We start from the raw sequence: 17,929 nt of genomic DNA on the forward strand, positions 1-17,929 counted from the left end.
TTGGGGAAAAAGGAAAACGACAAGCAGTGGGATTCATCATTAGTTTTATTTATTCACATGTCCCTTTAAAAATTGCATGACAATATAAACCGTATTCTTCTAAAAACCTGGTAAAAATCAGTCCCTTAAAACAAATCAATTGCCTCCAGGCCCGTTTTTGTTATGACAGTTGACCCTGGACATGATGTTCCTCAGTCAGGAGTGTGAAGGTTCAGACCTCCGTGGAGCAGCAGCTTCATGTGGAATCACCCGGACTCTAAAACCAGTGTGCTCAGACAAAAATCACTTTCAGTAACATTTAAAAACAAAAGGTTTAAGAATGCTTCCGGGTTCCGAGGTGCCAAAAAAACAACATCCGGCGTTAAATGTTTTTAAATTAACACGGAACACAGAGCAGACCGGGTCCTTTGTGTTTAAGAGAAGCATCGATCTAAACCAGTGTTGCACTACCAGAAGTCTTTCAGGCGATGCTGAAGTCAGCTCTGACGTCAGGGACTCGAGAACAAGTTCAAGTTCTCACCAGCAGAACGCGGCTCGTTCAAAAACAAAGTGGCAGGAAACATCCAAGCCCCCCCCCCCCCACACCACCCCACCCCCCACCCCCTTCTGGAATGTGTGATGAAACCAATGTGCAGTTTAAAAAACAAAAAGGCACAAGTTAACACTATAGTTTCCTCTTTGGGAGTGAGCTCTCAAAAAGGCACCCTTTGGTATTCGTCCCCGCTGGTTTCAAACCGACCTCCAGAGACGGACCTGTCGGCTCACAGCAGGAGAGGCGGCGGCGGCGGCGAGGAGGAGAGGGGGGGGAGCCGGTCCGCCCGGTAGCGTGTGGTGTTGGAGCCACAGTCTATGTAGCGGTAGGCCTCCAGGCTGTTCTGGGACGTGCGCACCATGTAGGAGGTTTTCACCGTGGTTCTGAAAGCAAAGGGAAAATATTAAAATAACCAGCAGACAATCTGACCCCCATCATGTTTCACAACAACTAATGAGGGGAACCTGCAGGGTTCAATTACACGAGTAATTGACAGATGAGGAGCACTCGATTAATGCTGCTATTTTATGCTTCTACATTTCAGAGGGAAATGGTGTGAAAGTTACTTAGCTGACAGCTGTAGTTAAATATAGAATATACTTTCAGCTTCCAAAATGGGATGAATACCACATTGCAGTCTGGAATTTAGTTTTAAATTTTATTTTCTTACTTTAAACTTTTTAATTTTCTAAGAAATGTTCCAACGTTCTGGTGTTGCAACCTGCCGTATCCTTTCATGTTCCAAGAAAAATTAATTGTGAATAAAAGTCTTTAGGACAGAAATGGCGCAATTAAATGAAAGCAGTGTTTTGCTGCCAGTACTTGTTAGTTTCTACTTAAGTAACATTTTGAACAGAAGACTACTTGTAACCGAGTATTGACACAGTTGTATACACATGTACTTAAAGTAGAGCCTCCAAGTAAAGATGTACTCACTGCATACAGACCACAATGTTGTGGACCTTGATGCTGGGCATGGTGCAGAAGGCGCTGACGAACAAACAGAAAGGAGTGAGACTGGAACGTTATTCCACTCGTTAACAGAAATAAAATCTCAAGAGAAACCCTTAAAGCCGATAAGATTCGAGTTCGGGGGGGGGAGACACTTACTAGACGTAGGGCGCGCTGCTGCCGATCTCCACGCTGACGGTGTAGTTCACCTGCAGGAGACAGAGCTCAGATGAGGCTATGACGTCATACCCGAGTGGCAAATGTGGCGCTGCTGGAGTAGTGAGGAGCAGCTGGGGACGCTTCAGAAAGAATGAGGAGAATTTCATTTTGGCTGATGGAAACAACTCCAACAAGACCAAAGCCAAGAATGTATTCTCCCTCTACGGCCCCAGTCGTGGTCCTACCAGAGATGCTGCTCTTTAAGAGTATAGGTCACAAAACCTCTAGTAATCCATTTTATTTAAACAAAAGCTAAATCATTTCCTCCATCAGCTGGCTCCTGCATGTAGGGAACCCCCACAGTCAATTTTGTACATTTCCCCCACCAGGGATTCATCTACGGCTGCAACAAACGCTTATTTTTCATTATCTATTCGATTAATTGGTTTGGTCTAAAATAAACAAAATTTAAAAAAAATAAATTGCATTTGTGGCAGTCAGGACGGTGCATTTTGGAGCGATTCAAGCGTGAACTACAGTTCCCATCTCGGTAGAAGAGGAACGCGGTGTGGGCGGAGCTAGAGACACGGCGGGCTTTGGCCACAGCGTGTGAGCAGGATCTAGGCGGCCCTGGTTTCACTGAATGACGTCAGCCTCGTTCTTATATTGTTGTTATTGTTGCACTCGCGTCTTCAGGAGCCGTTCCCCCTTTAGGAGTGTTGGTCTACTGAACTTTGTACCGGGAGCAGTGATAATGTTTATTATGCACAAAGTAAATAGCCTGACTGGTTTAAGAGATGTATAATATTAGTTAGTTCTCCATTTTACCCGACTCTGGCTGAGTGGCAGGATGGTGGTGACGTGGTCGAGCTGCTGAGTTCCGATCACCGTCTTCATGTAAAGGACCTGGCAGTTCACGCTCTGCACCAGCACCGAGAAGAAGTTTGGGTTGCTGAGGTTCAGCGTGCTCTGGGGGGGGGGGGGGGGGGGGGAGAGAAAGAGAGAAGCTTCACAACAGGAAACATGTCTCAGGTGTTCTAAACGTACACCACCGGATGATAACTGAGGCTACAGAGAACTGCTCAGGTTCAGACCACACTCTGCTGCATTTGCCAAGAACGGGTTCCACACAAGGAATGAGACCACGTTGCGTAACATGCCATCAGAAATAGAAGTGTTAGAAACAGGGACAATAATGAAACCTCAATAATTAATTGGAACATTTAGATTTGGGCTGCAACTAACAATTACATCCAACACCATTATTAAACACTTTCTAAAATTCATCAATTCATCGTTCTGTCAAAATAAATTGTGCCAGTTATAATTTAGGTGACAACGGTCATTATGGCACAAACAAAAAGCATCCAATCTGCACGCCTGAGAACACATTTTCACACGTTGAGCATTTTAGCTTGAAAAGCAACCGGCATCAATTTTCCCATTTGATCTGCTGATCACATCAGCTCAGATTTACCGGATCATCTGCTAACAGTGAGGATGAATTTCAAGCTGCCGGTTTATCACAGACACCTCGCTGACAGGCGTTTCTATTATTATGGCCAACCCAGTTATAATTAGGGAGTGAGAAACACCCTACCGTCATGTTCATGAGGACATTCATGTTGGAGGGGTTGATGCGCACGGTCACCGAGTGGATCCCATCATCCACCACCACCACAGAACGAGGGAAGAGGAAGAAGGCCACGAGCGAGGAAGCAAGGAGGCACAACACCACCGACAGGACCACGTACAGCTTCCTGCGACAAAGCAAACAGAACTAAAGGAGGTCCTCTCTCTAATTTGAGCACCTATGGCTTGGATACTAGATTTGAATGACAAACGCAACTGTGAGAACTACAGAAAATGGACAGCGTGCAACAGAGATCTTTCAATCTTTGTCCAGCAAAGCAGAGATCCACCCCGTGGAGACGCTGCAGAGCTGAGAGCACCCATCGTTGTTACGACGGGTGAGCTGTCAGTCAAGTCACTTGTTCTTTACACGTTCTCAGAGCAACCACGGGGTACTTTTGTTAATCATTCAGTTTATTTACTCATGATGGTGTTAGTTCATAAAAAAACAAACACTGTAAAAGTTATTATTTTAGAGTCATTTACAACATCCTGCTATAATAATGAAAAGAAAATGTAAACCAAGTCAGTTATTTAATGTAGAATTTTAGATCTATAGCGTATGAGCCCGATAACCCTTCACAGCCCCTTGTGCTATACAGGTTTTTGTTCCCCCTCATATCTGGGGATCTTTGATTTGGGTGAGTAGAGCCTGATCCATGTAAAGCCACATTTACTATGTGATGACATTATATTTCTATAAAGGTGCTCCATGACTGTATGCAGGTGTTTTTTGTGTCCGTATACACTGCCTCCACCAGCCGTCAGTGGGGCATCCTCAGTACACCTCAGGACCACATCCAGCACAGTTCACAGGAGGCGGGGCCTCCTCCGCCATGGTGCGCACAGGTGTTCGTTTCTAAGGATGTGTAAAGACAACGGGTGGCCGGTAAAACCGGTTTACGGCAGCTGACCTGTCGGCACAACAATGAGTGTTCTCCAGCATCGCGGCCCCACCTGCTTGGCGCGGCCGCCGTTAACAGTCCGTCTCTAGCCGCAGGATTACTCACGTTCTTTGGGGCCGCAGCCTTTGGTCGCTGTACGGGATCAATGCGACCAGTTCATTGACTTGATCTATCGGGAGGGAGATAACGGGTCATGCGACATATCGATCTGTGGCTCCATCTTCCAATACACGTTTCTTTGGGACACGGAACTCTCACAACGCATTCAAAGCTAGGATTGAAGTCTCATTATCAAATGTTAAGTCAAGCAAACACTTCTTTTTAAACACGTTTGACCCTGAAACTAAATATTAGATATGTATTTAACACTAACGTCACACACAAACCTCGTAGGCCTTGGATTAAGTTTAATTAGCGGTCCTTTAGTCCAGGTGCGCTGCGTAGGTTTTCTTGCGCTCGCGCTGTTCTTACTCACCGGAGGGTATCCGCCCGGTGCCTTGGCACGTCGGACACGTGATGCTATCCCTGCCGGTGAACTCCACGTAGGGGAACTGCGCGATGTCCTCCCGTCGGACGAGCCCGTCCAGAGAGTCGTTGTCCGAGTCCTCCTCTCGCCGCTCGCAGTGCCGCCTCTGCGGCAGCAGCGACGGACCGCTGCGAGACCACCGTGTCCCCATGGCGAAGGCTACACGTCAAGCCAGTTCCCCACCGACCACCCGGGCGGTCTGCATGGGGAGATGAGCGCGAGCCGTTCAGCGACAGAAAAGAAAACGCGAGTCCAAACGTAACGTCAGCGGACGTCAAAGTTGCTCACGCGCGCCGCTTCGGTGCTAGCTTGTTTTCTAACAGAGGTGTTGTACACACGAGCTGTGAGAGTATCCGCTCGTGACGTTAAATCCGCTTAATCACACACATTCAGACCCAACGACCGGACGTGTCCACCGGCGTTCACGTCGTGCTGCCTTCACGTACAGCTGCGTACCGCGCTCCTTTTCTGCTGCTTCTTCTTTTTCTTCCGTGGTGTTTAACGGCATCTTGCAGCCTATTCGTTGCATTAGCGCCCCCTTCCGGCCCCGGCGACTAAGCGTTCCCCATCAGCCACGTTTCCTCGCAAGACGTTCCGCGTACAGCACCTTCTGCTCAGATTCATTGAGCCCCACTTGGGTTTATTCTTTAGCTCCCTTCCTCTCATCCCACCATCATCACCATGTTTATTTTTACATCCATTTTTATGTAAGATATAGATCAAAACCATTTACAACCCAGAACACAGGTTGTTATATTGTGTCATGCGTTGATAACCTAATCACACAATCTGCCCAGTGGAATGATGGCAAGGAATTAAAAGGGACTCAAAGTGATTACATGCATCACTCCAGTAACTTGACAATAAAGATAACAAATAATAAATCTGCTAGTTTATTATTATTATTTATTATAGCTGCGTATGTTGAGCCTCCCGGTGGTTCTCCATGCTGCTCATCCAGCATTTTCTTGAGAGCAGAGAAACCCAAAAAAACACAATAATACAAATCAAAAAAATAATTTGTCTAGCTTATTTGGTGACCTCGCTTTTTGTAACAGGCCCCAAGACACTAATAATGGAACGGTTCCTTTAGTATTTGATATGATCAAAGGGTTTCGCCCGTTTCTGTAGAACTTAAGACTTTCTTTAGTTCTTCCTGAAGGCACAATTACGTGAAGAAGAAGAATAACACAGCATTGGCAATTATTGTTATTATTATCGTTGTTAATTATGAGGCTAAACAGTATAGAACAGGGTCAATGGTTTATTTTTCACACGTTTTTGACTGTATGTGTGCAACAGCATCATAGGAGCTGTAGTTAGTGAGTCTGTCCTGCAAGCAGCTTCTTCAGCTCAGCATTCTCTCTTTGCAGCATTTTGTTCTGGAAAAAAAGAAATAGAGGTAACCTGAGAAACAAGCAATTAAAAATAATAAATTCGGACCCAAGCTCTGAGAGTAATGTAAACTAACCTTATGTCGGAGGGCCTCCACTATCAGGTCCCTCCCTCCCCTGATGTGCGCCTCTTTTTTCGAAGATCGGAAGGCGTCCCCGATGGCCGACACCAGCACGTGGGACTGAACACAAATCATACTTCCAATGTTAATATCATAAAAACAATAAACCACTAACATACTGCAGGCCACGCGCAGCTGCCCCGGGGTCACTCACAAACGCCTTGCTCTGGAACAGGTAGCAGTGGTTCGTGTCCGCCGCCGGGTGTCGGGCCACGAACCCGAAGACTTTGGGCGCAGACGGCAGCACCGCACAGAAGGAGATGGTGGCCAGCGGGCACGAGTACAGCAGGAACTGAGGGAGGAGACACGGCCACGATGAAATATCATTTCACAAACCTTCTGCATCCGGGGACTGCTGTGAATAACTCGCCTTGGTTTTGTTCTCCAGCACGTCGATGCCTGCCAGCGACAGGAAGAGATGGACTTTGCTCCTCTTCGCAGCCTTTTCGGAGGAGAACTTGTCCGGCGTCTGGGGGTGGGGGGGGGAGTCGATGGAGTACACATTAGGGAACGAGTTCACACGGAGGTCTGATCTAGTGGACCTGCCGAGTCCAAGTTATGACGTGCACAAGAATCAAGTCAGAGAGTTGCGTTAACGTCGCCATGGAGACGACAGAAAGGCGTCCCTGTGACTGGACAAGACAGTGGGAGTTGTGAGGGCGGCCCACCTTCAGGCTCTGAGCGGCCTCGGACAGGGTGTGCGGTCCGTCGGGGCGCAGCACCTCGACCCGACCCAGGAACTGCAGTTCGGAGAAAGAAACGGTGTTTTGGATCCGAACGGAACCCACGTTCACTGATCACATGTGACGTTACCTCACCTGGTCCTCGACTCTCTACACTCAGACTCAAAGCTCGGTGTTTACCTTGACCTGAAAGGAGATCTCATTGTCGTCCTCCGAGGTGTCGCTCATGGTCAACACGCGCGGCACCAAACCCCCAAACCTGCAGGAGACGTTCAGGGAACCTACAGGAGACGTTCAGGGACCCGTTTGGAGTCGTGAAGGAGACGCTGTGATGTCTGAGTGCTAATGTACTTTCACCTGATGGGACTCGGCTTTTACTGCACTACTAACGTAACGTTAAGGGAGTAAAGTCTGCAGGTGTTAGTTAATAAGTAACTGTTGTCTTCCTTATTGTGCTTCATCAGATCCAGGATCGGCGTTTCAGAGTTGTATGAAATTAAATGTTTTCAATTTAAAGTTCTTTCACCAAAATAAGGCCATTTTGACCGTTCTTCATTAAGCAAAATCAAAAAGGGTTAAGATGTCATATGAATGTAAATGAAAACGTAATTGCTAATGGTGTTTGACTGGGTTTGTTCATGTGTGGTACGATGTGCTCATTACTGATACTGAGAGGAACCACATCTTTACTGTTCTTTCTTGTGGACATGCATACTTCAAGTAATTCACTGTAATCTTAAAACACACACAAAAAGACATCTAATGTGGACTCACTGGGAAAAAAGAAAAACCACACACATAATACCTTCCATATCAACTGTTTTTAATATTTGTTTTGTGCCACTTCATCAATGCTGCATCATTTTATTTTGCGCAACAATGATCGATGATTGTGGTGAGAGAGGAAGATGAGAGAAGGTGGAAGCCTAAATTAAGACTGTATTTTAGAATTTGGATCCACTTTAAAGCCGTTTCAGACCCTAAAATAATAACGACATTTTACAGAAGAGATGCAGGTTTTGATCTCGTAAAAAAGCAGATTAATGGAGATTTCAGTTACCCATAAGTAACACTGGAAAATAAAAAATACCCACACAGCTTTTATTGCCCATGACAGATCCTAAAAAAGCTGGAGACAAACACAAACTGGTGACGTTTAAGTCTTCGATACTACTGCAATGAAGTGAAGCCGGAAGTTTAGCAGCAGTCTCATCTGTTTGCTTTCGGCTCAGTGAGAGGTGCCGAGGTGAGAGGGGGACAGACGGTCAGACAGACGGGGGGGACAGACGGTCAGAGTGCTCCAGGTGATTGTGGAGAGGAACAGCTGAGATGAACAGCATCCATTCAGACAGACACAGATGCGACGGAGCCGTCCTCCACCGTGAGGACGACGGTAACAGCAGAGCTGACCCAGGGTCAGCACACAGGAGGCTCTCCGCTCCATCGGCGTTCATCTGCGTGGCGAAGCTACGAGTTGTTGACGGACATGGTCTCCATGGCGTCGGGAAGGTTCTGGTCCTCCCCGCCCTGCTTCTGCTGCTTCTTCTTCTTCCCGCCGTCGTTCTGTTTCTTGGCTTTCTTCGACGTCTCCTGGTCGATGGGAGCGGGCTTGACGAACTTTATGAACTCTGTCAAACCTGGACGTGGGAAAACATGTAAAAAAATACATCTATGCCTTCAAACAAATAAATTAAAACAAAAATTACAAACATTATCCATATCCGTAAATAAAATTTAAAAAACATCACTAAAATGTGTTTACCGTGACAGCACTTAAAGGAATAGTTCAACATGTTTTCAGTGTGGCTCTAATGAACCTATTGAGCAAAAGAACTACAGGACAAGCTAATAAGAAGGACGTCCCTTCTCATTCTTCTTCTTCATTGATCAAAATGCTTCATAGCATCCATTAGTTACTAGACACACACACACGCACACACACGCACACACACACACACACACACACACACACACACACACACACACACACACACACACACACACACACACACACACACTTACCAGGAGGCATGAACGGCCGGAGCACCTCTGGCACGACGATGCCGTCCTCGGTTTGGTAATTCTCCAGGATGGCACACATCACGCGGGTGGTGGCGCACATGGTGGCGTTCAACATGTGCACGTACTCGGCCTGCGTGACGCACAGAGAGGAGGTGTGTTTAGAGGGGGAGAGCACCTCCGTATCCTGGAACTGAGATCTCCGTCTCTGCTCACCTTGTCCATCATCTTCTTGGTCTGGCCGTAGCGGATCCGGAGGCGGCGGGCCTGGTAGTCCGTGCAGTTCGAGCAGGAGACCAGCTCTCGGAAGGCACCGGAGGCTGGAAACCAGGCCTCCAGGTCCAGCTTCTTGCTGGCGGCATGATTCAGGGCACCTAGGCAGACGTACGGGAGCAGGACGTTAGAACCATCTAATGTCTCTCTGCTGATCACAGAGCAGCAGACATGTTCCGTTACACGTGAATATCAGACAGGGGCATGCAGCAAGGCGACAAGCTGGACCTGGGGGATTATTGGCATCTTTGATATATAAAAAGGAATTCATGATTATAGTCAATTTACTAACTAGTAAGTAACAAGTGGGCGTTTTTGACTGCATTTTTGCCAACTTGCCACACTATAAAAGTGTTTATATATATATATATATATATATATATATATATATATTTTTTTTCTGAGCTGAATCCATCACAACTTCCTAGTTGCGCTGAGGAGCTCAGGATTTTATGTTCTTTACGGGATCTGGTGTCTTTGGGGCGAGATTTTAAACGAGACGTGGAATAAAACATTTTTGATGGAATATTACAATTTCAAGCTTAGATTCGGTTGCTTTTTCTGACACGTGTATAATAAGGACTGTATAAAAGATGAAAATCTGACAATGACGACTATTTTTACAGCTTCTGGCTGTCAAACGGTGTCGTTTTGGCAATCGTTTAAAGAAATTCATTTTGGAAAACAGTTTAAAGATGTGTTTCCACATTGCCAATATAGGGGGCATTGGTAGAATCATGTTTGAGTGGAGGATCTCTTGCAATTTTGTAACACTGTGATGAATTACCATTACCACAGAACCCCTCCCCAAAATACTGTAATACTAATTTTAGTTGGCATCTCATTCACACAGTGTTGAAAGGCTCTGTGAGTGTGGAAGACCTACCAGAGACGATGTTGACGATGCGATAAGGAATTCCTAGCGTCTGGTAGAACTCCTCTGCCGTCCCGATCATCTCGTCAAACATCTCCCACGATTTGCCGTCGTGCGGTGAGGCGTAAATGAACTGCTCGATCTGCAAGGACCCCCCCCGAGACCCTCCGTCACTAACTCATCAGCATGGTGCATTTCCAATCGACGAAAAGTCCCGGAAAACGCGACCGACCTTCTCAAACTGGTGGACCCTGAAGATCCCGCGGGTGTCTCGGCCATGGGAGCCCACTTCCTGCCGGAAGCAGGTGGAGAAGCCGCCGTAGCGGATGGGCAGGTCCTCGGGTTTGAGCCACTCGTCCCTCAGGAAGGCCGCGATGGGCTGCTCGGAGGTGGCGATGAGGTACTTCTCGTCGACGGATGTGTCGTCCGACTTCTCGCTGCCCTTACCGATGACCTGGGGGTCAACGGGCACGAGGGGTTGAGGAGGAGGAGCGAAGGACAGAAAGGTTTGCACGGCCATCAGAGAGAGAGAGAGGAAGGTTTGGGGGGGAAAAAAGTGTCCCGGAAAATCTTTCAGAAATATTAAATATCATTATTAAAAAGGCCGTTTTCACAAACTGAGGTTTTTTTCCCCCTCAGCCTCGGAGCCAGAAATCTCCTCTTCAGTAGCTCTTACATCCACCAAACCTTCCAGTTTTTACTGAGGAGTGTGCTCACCCACCATTCATAGCCTGATTTATACACAATGTCATTACTAAAAACATGACGAAATGTTCAGGAAACTATAAATAAATAGCCATCTTTGATCGAAGTAATAAACTGGGGAAGTTTAATAGTGGCATCTATTCACATGTTTACACTGTTCACCTGTAGCGTCTCCCTTTAACAATATTCATATTTTTTTTACCATGATGCTAAATAATGTAAACATAATTAAACTAATTTTAAATGCAGTGCAACCGTTTGACAGCTTTGATGGTTCAGAAGCGTCTCCTTTAGTAGCTGGAAGCTAAAAACTGCTAACAATGCGCAGTACTCCGTTTGGGCCTCTAGGTGGCACAACTACACTTCATGGCCAAAAGTATGTGGACACCTGCACGGCCCACTCTGAAACCACTGGCTTCCAATACGGCTGGTGTTTGATTCCCAAGTGACTTCAAATAATTTCCTCTCATTAGCGGGACACAAACCCCCTCTGAGAGAGGAGACGTTGAGGAACTCGGGGAAAGCCTCCATACCTTGTAAAGCTCGTCATCAAACTGGCTGAGCTGGGCGACTTCCTGCATGACCTCTTTCCTCATGAAGAAGGGCGTGTAGAGCATGGTGTAGTTCTTGCTGTGGAGGATCCTCATGGCGTAGGTGATCAGGGCCTGCTCCAGGAACACCAGGGGGCCCTGAACACAACAGAGGAGAAAGAAAACAACCGGGTTCTTCATTCGCAGGACACAAAAGGGCAGTAGCGGTTCGTCTGTGGATGCACATAATTCTCCTAAGTGGAGAGGGCCTCATCAAAAAAGGAGACGTCTGTCCAGCATGCATCTGAACCCCATTGAAAAACATGTTTTTTTTTCTTTAAACAATCCCCAGAACTAAACCGTTCATGATAGTCAGAAGCGGAACGAAAACCTTGAACACATCATGCACAACGAACCAGATCGAAGCTAAAAATGTTGATATGTCCCATTCCAAATATGCACTCACAATAAACAGTTAACAATTTGCTCTAACCAACAACTGAAAAAAGAAAAGTATAGATAAATATAGCAAGTAGAGCATCAAATTTCATTGTAACAATTGTTTTCCAATTATTTTAAAGAAATTAAAAAAAAAAAATTCTGATTTATGCAACTTTGTTATACTGCAGAAATAAATGTTTGAGTTCTGTATTCTAAGGGTTCCATAGAGATGCAGAATATATATTGCAGTGAAAATCAAGAACACGAAGAGCAAAATGTAACAGGAGTAAAGAAATAAAAAATTACAAAAACATTTGCACTTGCCTTCAGAAAGTAACCTCGGCTCCCAGCCACAACAGCTCCCCTCTCTCCATCAAAGCCGTCAATCATGACCACCAGGTCCACATGGGAGTACTTCTTCTGGACGCTGCAGTCGCCCCAGGTACGCTCCACCTTGTTGTCTGCGTCCTGTCGGGAGGAAACCACAGGGACGGTTACTTTGAGATGATTGGTCGACTGACAGGAAGTCATTAAACGGGTCACTGATCAAAACAAGAACAAACTCTCTGGTTCCAGCCTAAAAAAAAAAATGGGTGGATCGGCTACTTTTCTCCGTTTTTATATCATTACGAACTGAATTTCATTGGGTTTCAACAAATTGCGTTCATTTCTTTCACTCTAGCTAAATAAAACAGTTAAAGGAAGCGAGGGGTACCGGCAACAACGCTCCCATAGCTACATTTTTTGTCTTTATTTGTTTAGGTTTTTGTGTGTTTATCACTAATGCCATGTGACATGTATCAACATCTGAAAAGGAAGTGTAGGGATTAAGTGCAGCGGACTTAAGCCGCCGCCCACCAACCGGCCAGACCTGCTGGGTCAACCTGCCCCATGGAGGAGAGCTGAGATGGAAGCTAAGTGAACCTAGCTAGGACTTAAGGCTACTCCACTACCCAGCATGCCCCTGGCTGTATGATGCCCGGTCGCAGAAAAACAAGATGGATGAAAAGCAGCGGGAGGTCGGTGACTGTTGAGCCCACGTCTTTACAGAGACCTGGATCCATCGTGGTCCAGGATCATGGGAGGATCTCTGTGTTTACATCATGATGCTTGGTGCTCAAACAGTCAAAGTTCATGAATAATTCTTCCTCATGTTTAATATGAAGATGTCGGTCGTATTTTCTTTGTGTAGAAATGTTTTCTTAGCTATCGTTTACATTCCTTATGATACAAATTAAAAAAAATGCTTGACAGGAAAGTTCTATTTGTTTTGTTTGTCATGCGTTTGTTGCGTCACAAATGGGCTCCAGCTGAGTTTTGTTGTGCAGCATGACAACAATAAATAGTCTTTGGATCATTAAGTCCTTAAAGCCCAGTATTAGTATTGATGAGCTCCGACGTTTGCCAGTGAATGGTAAATGACCCTGCACTTGTAAAGCGCTTTTCTAGTCTTCCGACTACTCAAAGCGCTTTAACACTACATGACATCATTCACCCATTCACACCCATCCATACACTGATGGCAGTGGCTAAGGTTCCACCTGCCCATCAGGACTAACTAAGATTCCTACACCGTAGACACAGCTCCGGGAGCAATTTGGGGTTAAGTGTCTTGCCTAAGGACACATCGACATGTGCTAGCAGACTCGGGGATCGAACTGTCGATCCTCTGATTGAAGGACGACCCTGCTCACCACTGAGCCACAGTCGCCCACTGTGTAATTGATTACCACACTGCAGCTCCTCCTCTGCTCTCTGGGTCAGGGCTGACAACGATTTGCTTTTAGGCAATTTTTCAAATTGCCTAAAAGCAAATCGTTGTAAACAAACTAAAACGAAAGCTGTAGTTTAGTTGCTGGGTGATTGGATGAACCATCTGTCAATCAAACTGTTGCTGAAGCCGTTCGAGAGAAGAGAAAAAGTTATTTCCCGTGGAGAAAAGCCTGACTATACACGAATGATCAACGCCACTAGCCGGAGCTAGGAGCACGTAGTTTAGTTTAGCATACAGACGGGTCAAAGCATGTTCACGGGTCAAAGTCTCTTTACACTCGGCTCTTAAATTTAGTGTGCGACATGACATCTTCTGATCAACCTCTGCGATACGTCCTAATAACTACTGCACCCCTTGTTACCCATACCAACTCATTGGTGAAAACTGATGAATTAACAGCTAATTCAAGTATTATCAAAGCCGAGAGTAATGGGCTCCTACTTTAACCGGACTGTGTTAAACCACCCACCTCATCATTGCTGATGGGCACCGACGGGTGCAGAAGGTTGCCGACCTCCCTCAGGTACTCGAAGCGCACCGCCTCCAGCTTTATCCTCTCACTGTCGCTTTTCTCCACCGCCTCGTCCACCAAAAGGCGCACCTTCTTGATCTGGCCGACCGTCAGGGGCTGAAAAATAAAATGTAAAAAAAAATATTTGATTTGTGTGTGGCAACTAGGGTTGCAAAGGGGCGGAAAGTTCCACGGGAATTTTGTCTTGGGAATTTTGAAAAAAAAAGAAGTTTATTTGCAAAAGCATATAACAGGAAACTTAAATGTAGTTGAGAACAAGACTATGCACGCCTAGCTCAGCTGGACCCTGAATGCAGCTGGTTGGGAACATTGTCTGCCAGAAACATAAACATAAAACGTTCTGTTGTTTTTGAACGTCTTTGTCATCAGTGTTGTCTGAATGTTTCAGCCCTATGCCTGGCAAGTGTGAGAGCGCCGAGTTGCGTAGAGGCCAAGAGCGGTATTGCAGACAGATATTGATTTCAATTAAAACTCGCAACATATTGAAAAAAATAACTGAACTAGTTCATTTTTTGGAGCTGTGAACTTAGTTCATACTTTTGAATTATGAACTATGAACTGAACTAGTTCATTTTAAAATTTGTGAACTATGAACTGAACTAGTTCATGTAGAAAGTGAACTTTCCCAACACTGTTTGTCATTACCTAGCATATTGATTACTTGGTAAACTGAAGCCATGTTCATTTTAATACCAAGTTTATTTGTATACAGTGGACTAACTTTTTACAGCAGTGAGGAGGACGTTGATGAGGTCCAGGAAGAAAGCATTTAGACCTGAAAGGATTCAGGGAAAAAAAGTGGGTTGGGGGGGTGGTGATCATAGGGAATACACCTTTTTTATTCAACGTTCATGTTTTTGTTGTTCGATGAAAGAATAAAGTTCTACTCACAAAATGTCAAAAAAGTCAAAAATGTCATTATAAATGTTTGCATGCATGTCTGCTTATGACAAGGTAAATACAGTTAAATTACCCCAACATTTCCAGTTTATTCCCGTGGAAAGTTTCCAACTTTGAATATTCCCGGAATTTTGCAACCCTGGTGACAACAAGCAAAAAAAGAAAAGAAAAACCTGCCACCAGGTGAGGTGAGCGGCAAGTGCACAAACCCATCGTACCGAGAGCATTTCAGCCGTTAAGGACTCCACGTTTTGTGCTTCTTCAGGCACAGACTCATCCTCTCCCACTGGCTCCTTCCTCTGCATTGAGACACGAGAAAGGCGTTAAAGAAGGTATGGGAAGAAAAAAAAGACACATACTGACAGACACCGTTGATGTAGATTGGAGACAGGGAAACAAAACACTGTCTTTTGAATGTACCTTCATTTTCTCGCCAATGCTCTTGCTGCAGAGGTTCTTCGCTTTGTTCAGGTTGTCTGCGGTGAAGCGACCTGTTGGGAGGTGAAATAAAAGTCAATCAGTGTGTGTGTGTGTGTGTGTGTGTACTGCAGGACTGGTAACAGGTGTGGCTGCCTCACCCTCTCAAAACCGATGAAAAGATGTAAACAAACTACTTTCGTCACTTGAACACGAGTAACAATGTACTAAAATACTACCACTAGTTCGCTCGTGACATCACGCTGGTCAGAATGGAGCGACGCCGCAGGGCGAGGTTGGCTTGTCATGCCGCAGGCTGGGATTGCATCAGACTGCTACCCGGCATCGCTAAGCTAACCCCCGCATTAGCCAACCTCCTGCATCGTCTCTGCCGATATAAATGGCGTGAATGTGATTAACTGGAGTTAGTTTGTTATCTAGTGAAGGCCTGATGTTCAGTAACGACAGGTCTCTCCGTGGGGAACAGACATAAGGGTTCATTTAGGAGTCTCAGCCGCTGCTAGCTGCGCTAGCATTAGCCCCACTGCGGTCTGTGGGAACCGAACCTCGTTCAAATCTGGCTCAGAATTGCTGCCAACGCTCCTGCCAGAGGCTCGCGCACTGCACGAGCTCAATGCGGCCACGCACTGTTAGGTATCCGGTGGTAAATACGGCGTAAACATAAAGCACTTTAACCATTTTCCTAGTTAACTTTCTGAAATGCGTCGCGGTCCACTGCGGTGTCTTGAGCGAGCCTTCAGCCGCCGCACAGCGTGGAGTTAACGAGCGCATTCTTTACAGAAAATACATTGTTCAGAGCTCTTTTCAAACATTGCAAGGTACCGAATAGAAGTATTTGTCTTAAAAATGCTCCACGTCTTTAAATATCGCAGGCGGGGTGTAACAAGCTCTATTCGCGTACTAACAATAAAAAACGTCAGATTTGTGAACGGAGTTCGGCGTGAGCTCCTCTCCAATGGAGCGGCGCTAGCGTCGTTAGCCGCCGTGACCGACGAGAAGGGGCTCTTACATTTCCTCCACTCCGTATCGGCGGCGACCAGTTTGTCGACGAGCGTCACATCTTTGAACCGCTTCCTTTGGGTCTCGCGGATAGCTTCTGGGTCGCCACCTTTGTCGGTGCGAAACAGGTCCAAGTCGAGCACCATCTTTAGTCCACGCTGTCTGTCAGAGAGAGCGAGCCCGACTGCGCTCACGATGACGACTCCTCCAGCCGGGTTGCCAGGTCGCGTTGCTCAAACCACTAATCCGTAATCCCAATTTGAGTTGTTAATTATGCATAAATGTTAAATTCGTTATTAACAAACTAATGCGTCGTTTAAAAACACAATTGTATTTGATTCAGATAAAGTTGGACTTGTTTTGCGTGTGTTACTCTTTCAGATACAAAGAGACGGGAGCTTTTCCGCTTGCCTGGCAACCCAAAGCATCAAAGCAATACCTGCACACCTCATTCAGTCATCAACAGAAGCATACGAACATCTTCATATTTACAGTTTTTCAAAGCTTCTTCTTTACGTGCGCTGTTTGATGTGATGTCAAAAAATATGGTTTAAAGTCTAAAGTTGTGCCAATCAATATTTTCGTATTGATAACGGGTCATATGACTTCAGGTGGTCTGTAGTTAGCCTCAGTCAGCACTTTAGTAGATGTTTATTTTGGCCTTGGTTTGCCCTGAATTATATTGCTTTATTTCATATAATAATCATCACATTCATCTTTTATTTTACCGTGTTCAGATTTTGGCTGGGGATGCAGGGAGAGAAGGACCTTGAAGTGAAGAATCTGAATAGTTCTCCCATCACCAGCTGTCATGCTTTTGACTCCCGTCAATCATTTCATCCAACACATTGATTACACATTATTATTTAATCCCAACCATATTTGCCCCTGGCACAAATCCCTGAAACATACAATGGTTTGTAACACTTTCCACCTAAAACATTAAAATGTATGTAAAGCTTCACCAGCAACTCTGGTAACATATATAACCAATTCATGTCAGTGATTATCATAAAGGCTGTGACGACACAATAGTGTACGCTGAGGTTCTGCTGCTTCCTCATGATCCCACATTAGTGACATTTTAAAAAGTAGAGCTATCAGCACAATCTATACCAGTCTTTTTATATTTAACATGTATATCTGCAGTTCACCTTTGATCCACATGAGGGAGCCTGAATATGCATATTGTTCTGATAATTGTATTCTACATTGAATTTGTGGGTCAGTGGTTAGCATGCTTGTCTTTCAATCAGGGGGTTGGCAGTTCAATCCCTGCCCTAGTCGATGTGTCCCTTGAGCAAGACACTTAACCCTGCATTGCTCCCCGTAGCTGTATCTACAGTGTAAAGTGTCTTTGAGTATCTTAAAAGCGCTATATAAATTAAATTTATTATTTATATGAAATACTGTTTTTCTGATGAGAGGAAAATAAAATAATGGGAGAGGCGTGTGTTTATTTTTCATTTAATGTGGCCAAATCAATTCATACATCAATGATTACAGTGTTTGAAATACCCGAAGGGCACCAGATGGGATT

The 17,929-nt window shown here is 45.4% G+C and overlaps 3 protein-coding genes across 4 annotated transcripts; all 3 read right to left on the reverse strand.

Moving 5' to 3' along the window:
• Positions 1-28: 28 nt before the first annotated feature.
• LOC117734094 (transmembrane protein 106C-like) lies at positions 29-5,215 on the reverse strand. 2 transcript variants are annotated; one of them, XM_034538183.1, is made up of 7 exons: positions 4,655-5,215; positions 4,285-4,348; positions 3,243-3,402; positions 2,471-2,611; positions 1,643-1,692; positions 1,469-1,522; positions 29-915 (listed from the first exon to the last, which is right to left on the reverse strand). In XM_034538183.1, exons 1-7 carry the CDS (start codon positions 4,854-4,856, stop codon positions 762-764), a joined length of 825 nt encoding a protein of 274 aa, XP_034394074.1. In that variant the 5' UTR covers positions 4,857-5,215; the 3' UTR covers positions 29-761. The 2 variants fall into 2 exon arrangements, with proteins under 2 accessions (XP_034394074.1, XP_034394073.1); XM_034538182.1 differs by having other exon boundaries at positions 610-915; positions 1,643-1,782; positions 4,655-5,186.
• A 549-nt stretch (positions 5,216-5,764) lies between these two features.
• LOC117734095 (PTB domain-containing engulfment adapter protein 1-like) lies at positions 5,765-7,235 on the reverse strand. Its single transcript, XM_034538184.1, has 6 exons — positions 7,085-7,235; positions 6,890-6,961; positions 6,592-6,690; positions 6,376-6,513; positions 6,177-6,281; positions 5,765-6,087 (listed from the first exon to the last, which is right to left on the reverse strand). The coding sequence occupies exons 1-6, from the start codon at positions 7,130-7,132 to the stop codon at positions 6,025-6,027; spliced, it is 525 nt and encodes a 174-aa protein (XP_034394075.1). The 5' UTR covers positions 7,133-7,235; the 3' UTR covers positions 5,765-6,024.
• Positions 7,236-7,706: 471 nt separating this feature from the next.
• Positions 7,707-16,594, reverse strand: sars1 (seryl-tRNA synthetase 1). Its single transcript, XM_034538181.1, is given in 11 exon segments — positions 7,707-8,541; positions 8,927-9,112; positions 9,115-9,297; positions 10,083-10,212; positions 10,303-10,524; positions 11,309-11,464; positions 12,071-12,214; positions 13,990-14,148; positions 15,171-15,251; positions 15,373-15,443; positions 16,400-16,594. Coding segments are annotated over 11 exon segments (1,638 nt in total). The 5' UTR covers positions 16,536-16,594; the 3' UTR covers positions 7,707-8,371.
• Between the last annotated feature and the right edge of the window lie 1,335 nt (positions 16,595-17,929).

This window comes from Cyclopterus lumpus, chromosome 7, assembly GCF_009769545.1.
Source record: "Cyclopterus lumpus isolate fCycLum1 chromosome 7, fCycLum1.pri, whole genome shotgun sequence".
NCBI lineage: Eukaryota > Metazoa > Chordata > Actinopteri > Perciformes > Cyclopteridae > Cyclopterus > Cyclopterus lumpus.

Coding starts and splice junctions, on each gene's coding strand:
- LOC117734095 (XM_034538184.1), bottom strand. CDS start 7,132: ATGAGCGACACCTCGGAGGACGACAATGAGATCTCCTTTCAGGTCAAG. Junction 6,514..6,591: donor TGCTGGAGAACAAAACCAAG/GCGAGTTATTCA, acceptor CTCCTCCCTCAG/TTCCTGCTGTACTCGTGCCC. Junction 6,088..6,176: donor TGGAGGCCCTCCGACATAAG/GTTAGTTTACAT, acceptor CTTTTTTTCCAG/AACAAAATGCTGCAAAGAGA.
- LOC117734094 (XM_034538182.1), bottom strand. CDS start 4,856: ATGGGGACACGGTGGTCTCGCAGCGGTCCGTCGCTGCTGCCGCAGAGG. Junction 1,783..2,470: donor TGCCACTCAGCCAGAGTCGG/GTAAAATGGAGA, acceptor TTCTTTCTGAAG/CGTCCCCAGCTGCTCCTCAC. Junction 1,523..1,642: donor AGCAGCGCGCCCTACGTCTA/GTAAGTGTCTCC, acceptor TTTGTTCGTCAG/CGCCTTCTGCACCATGCCCA.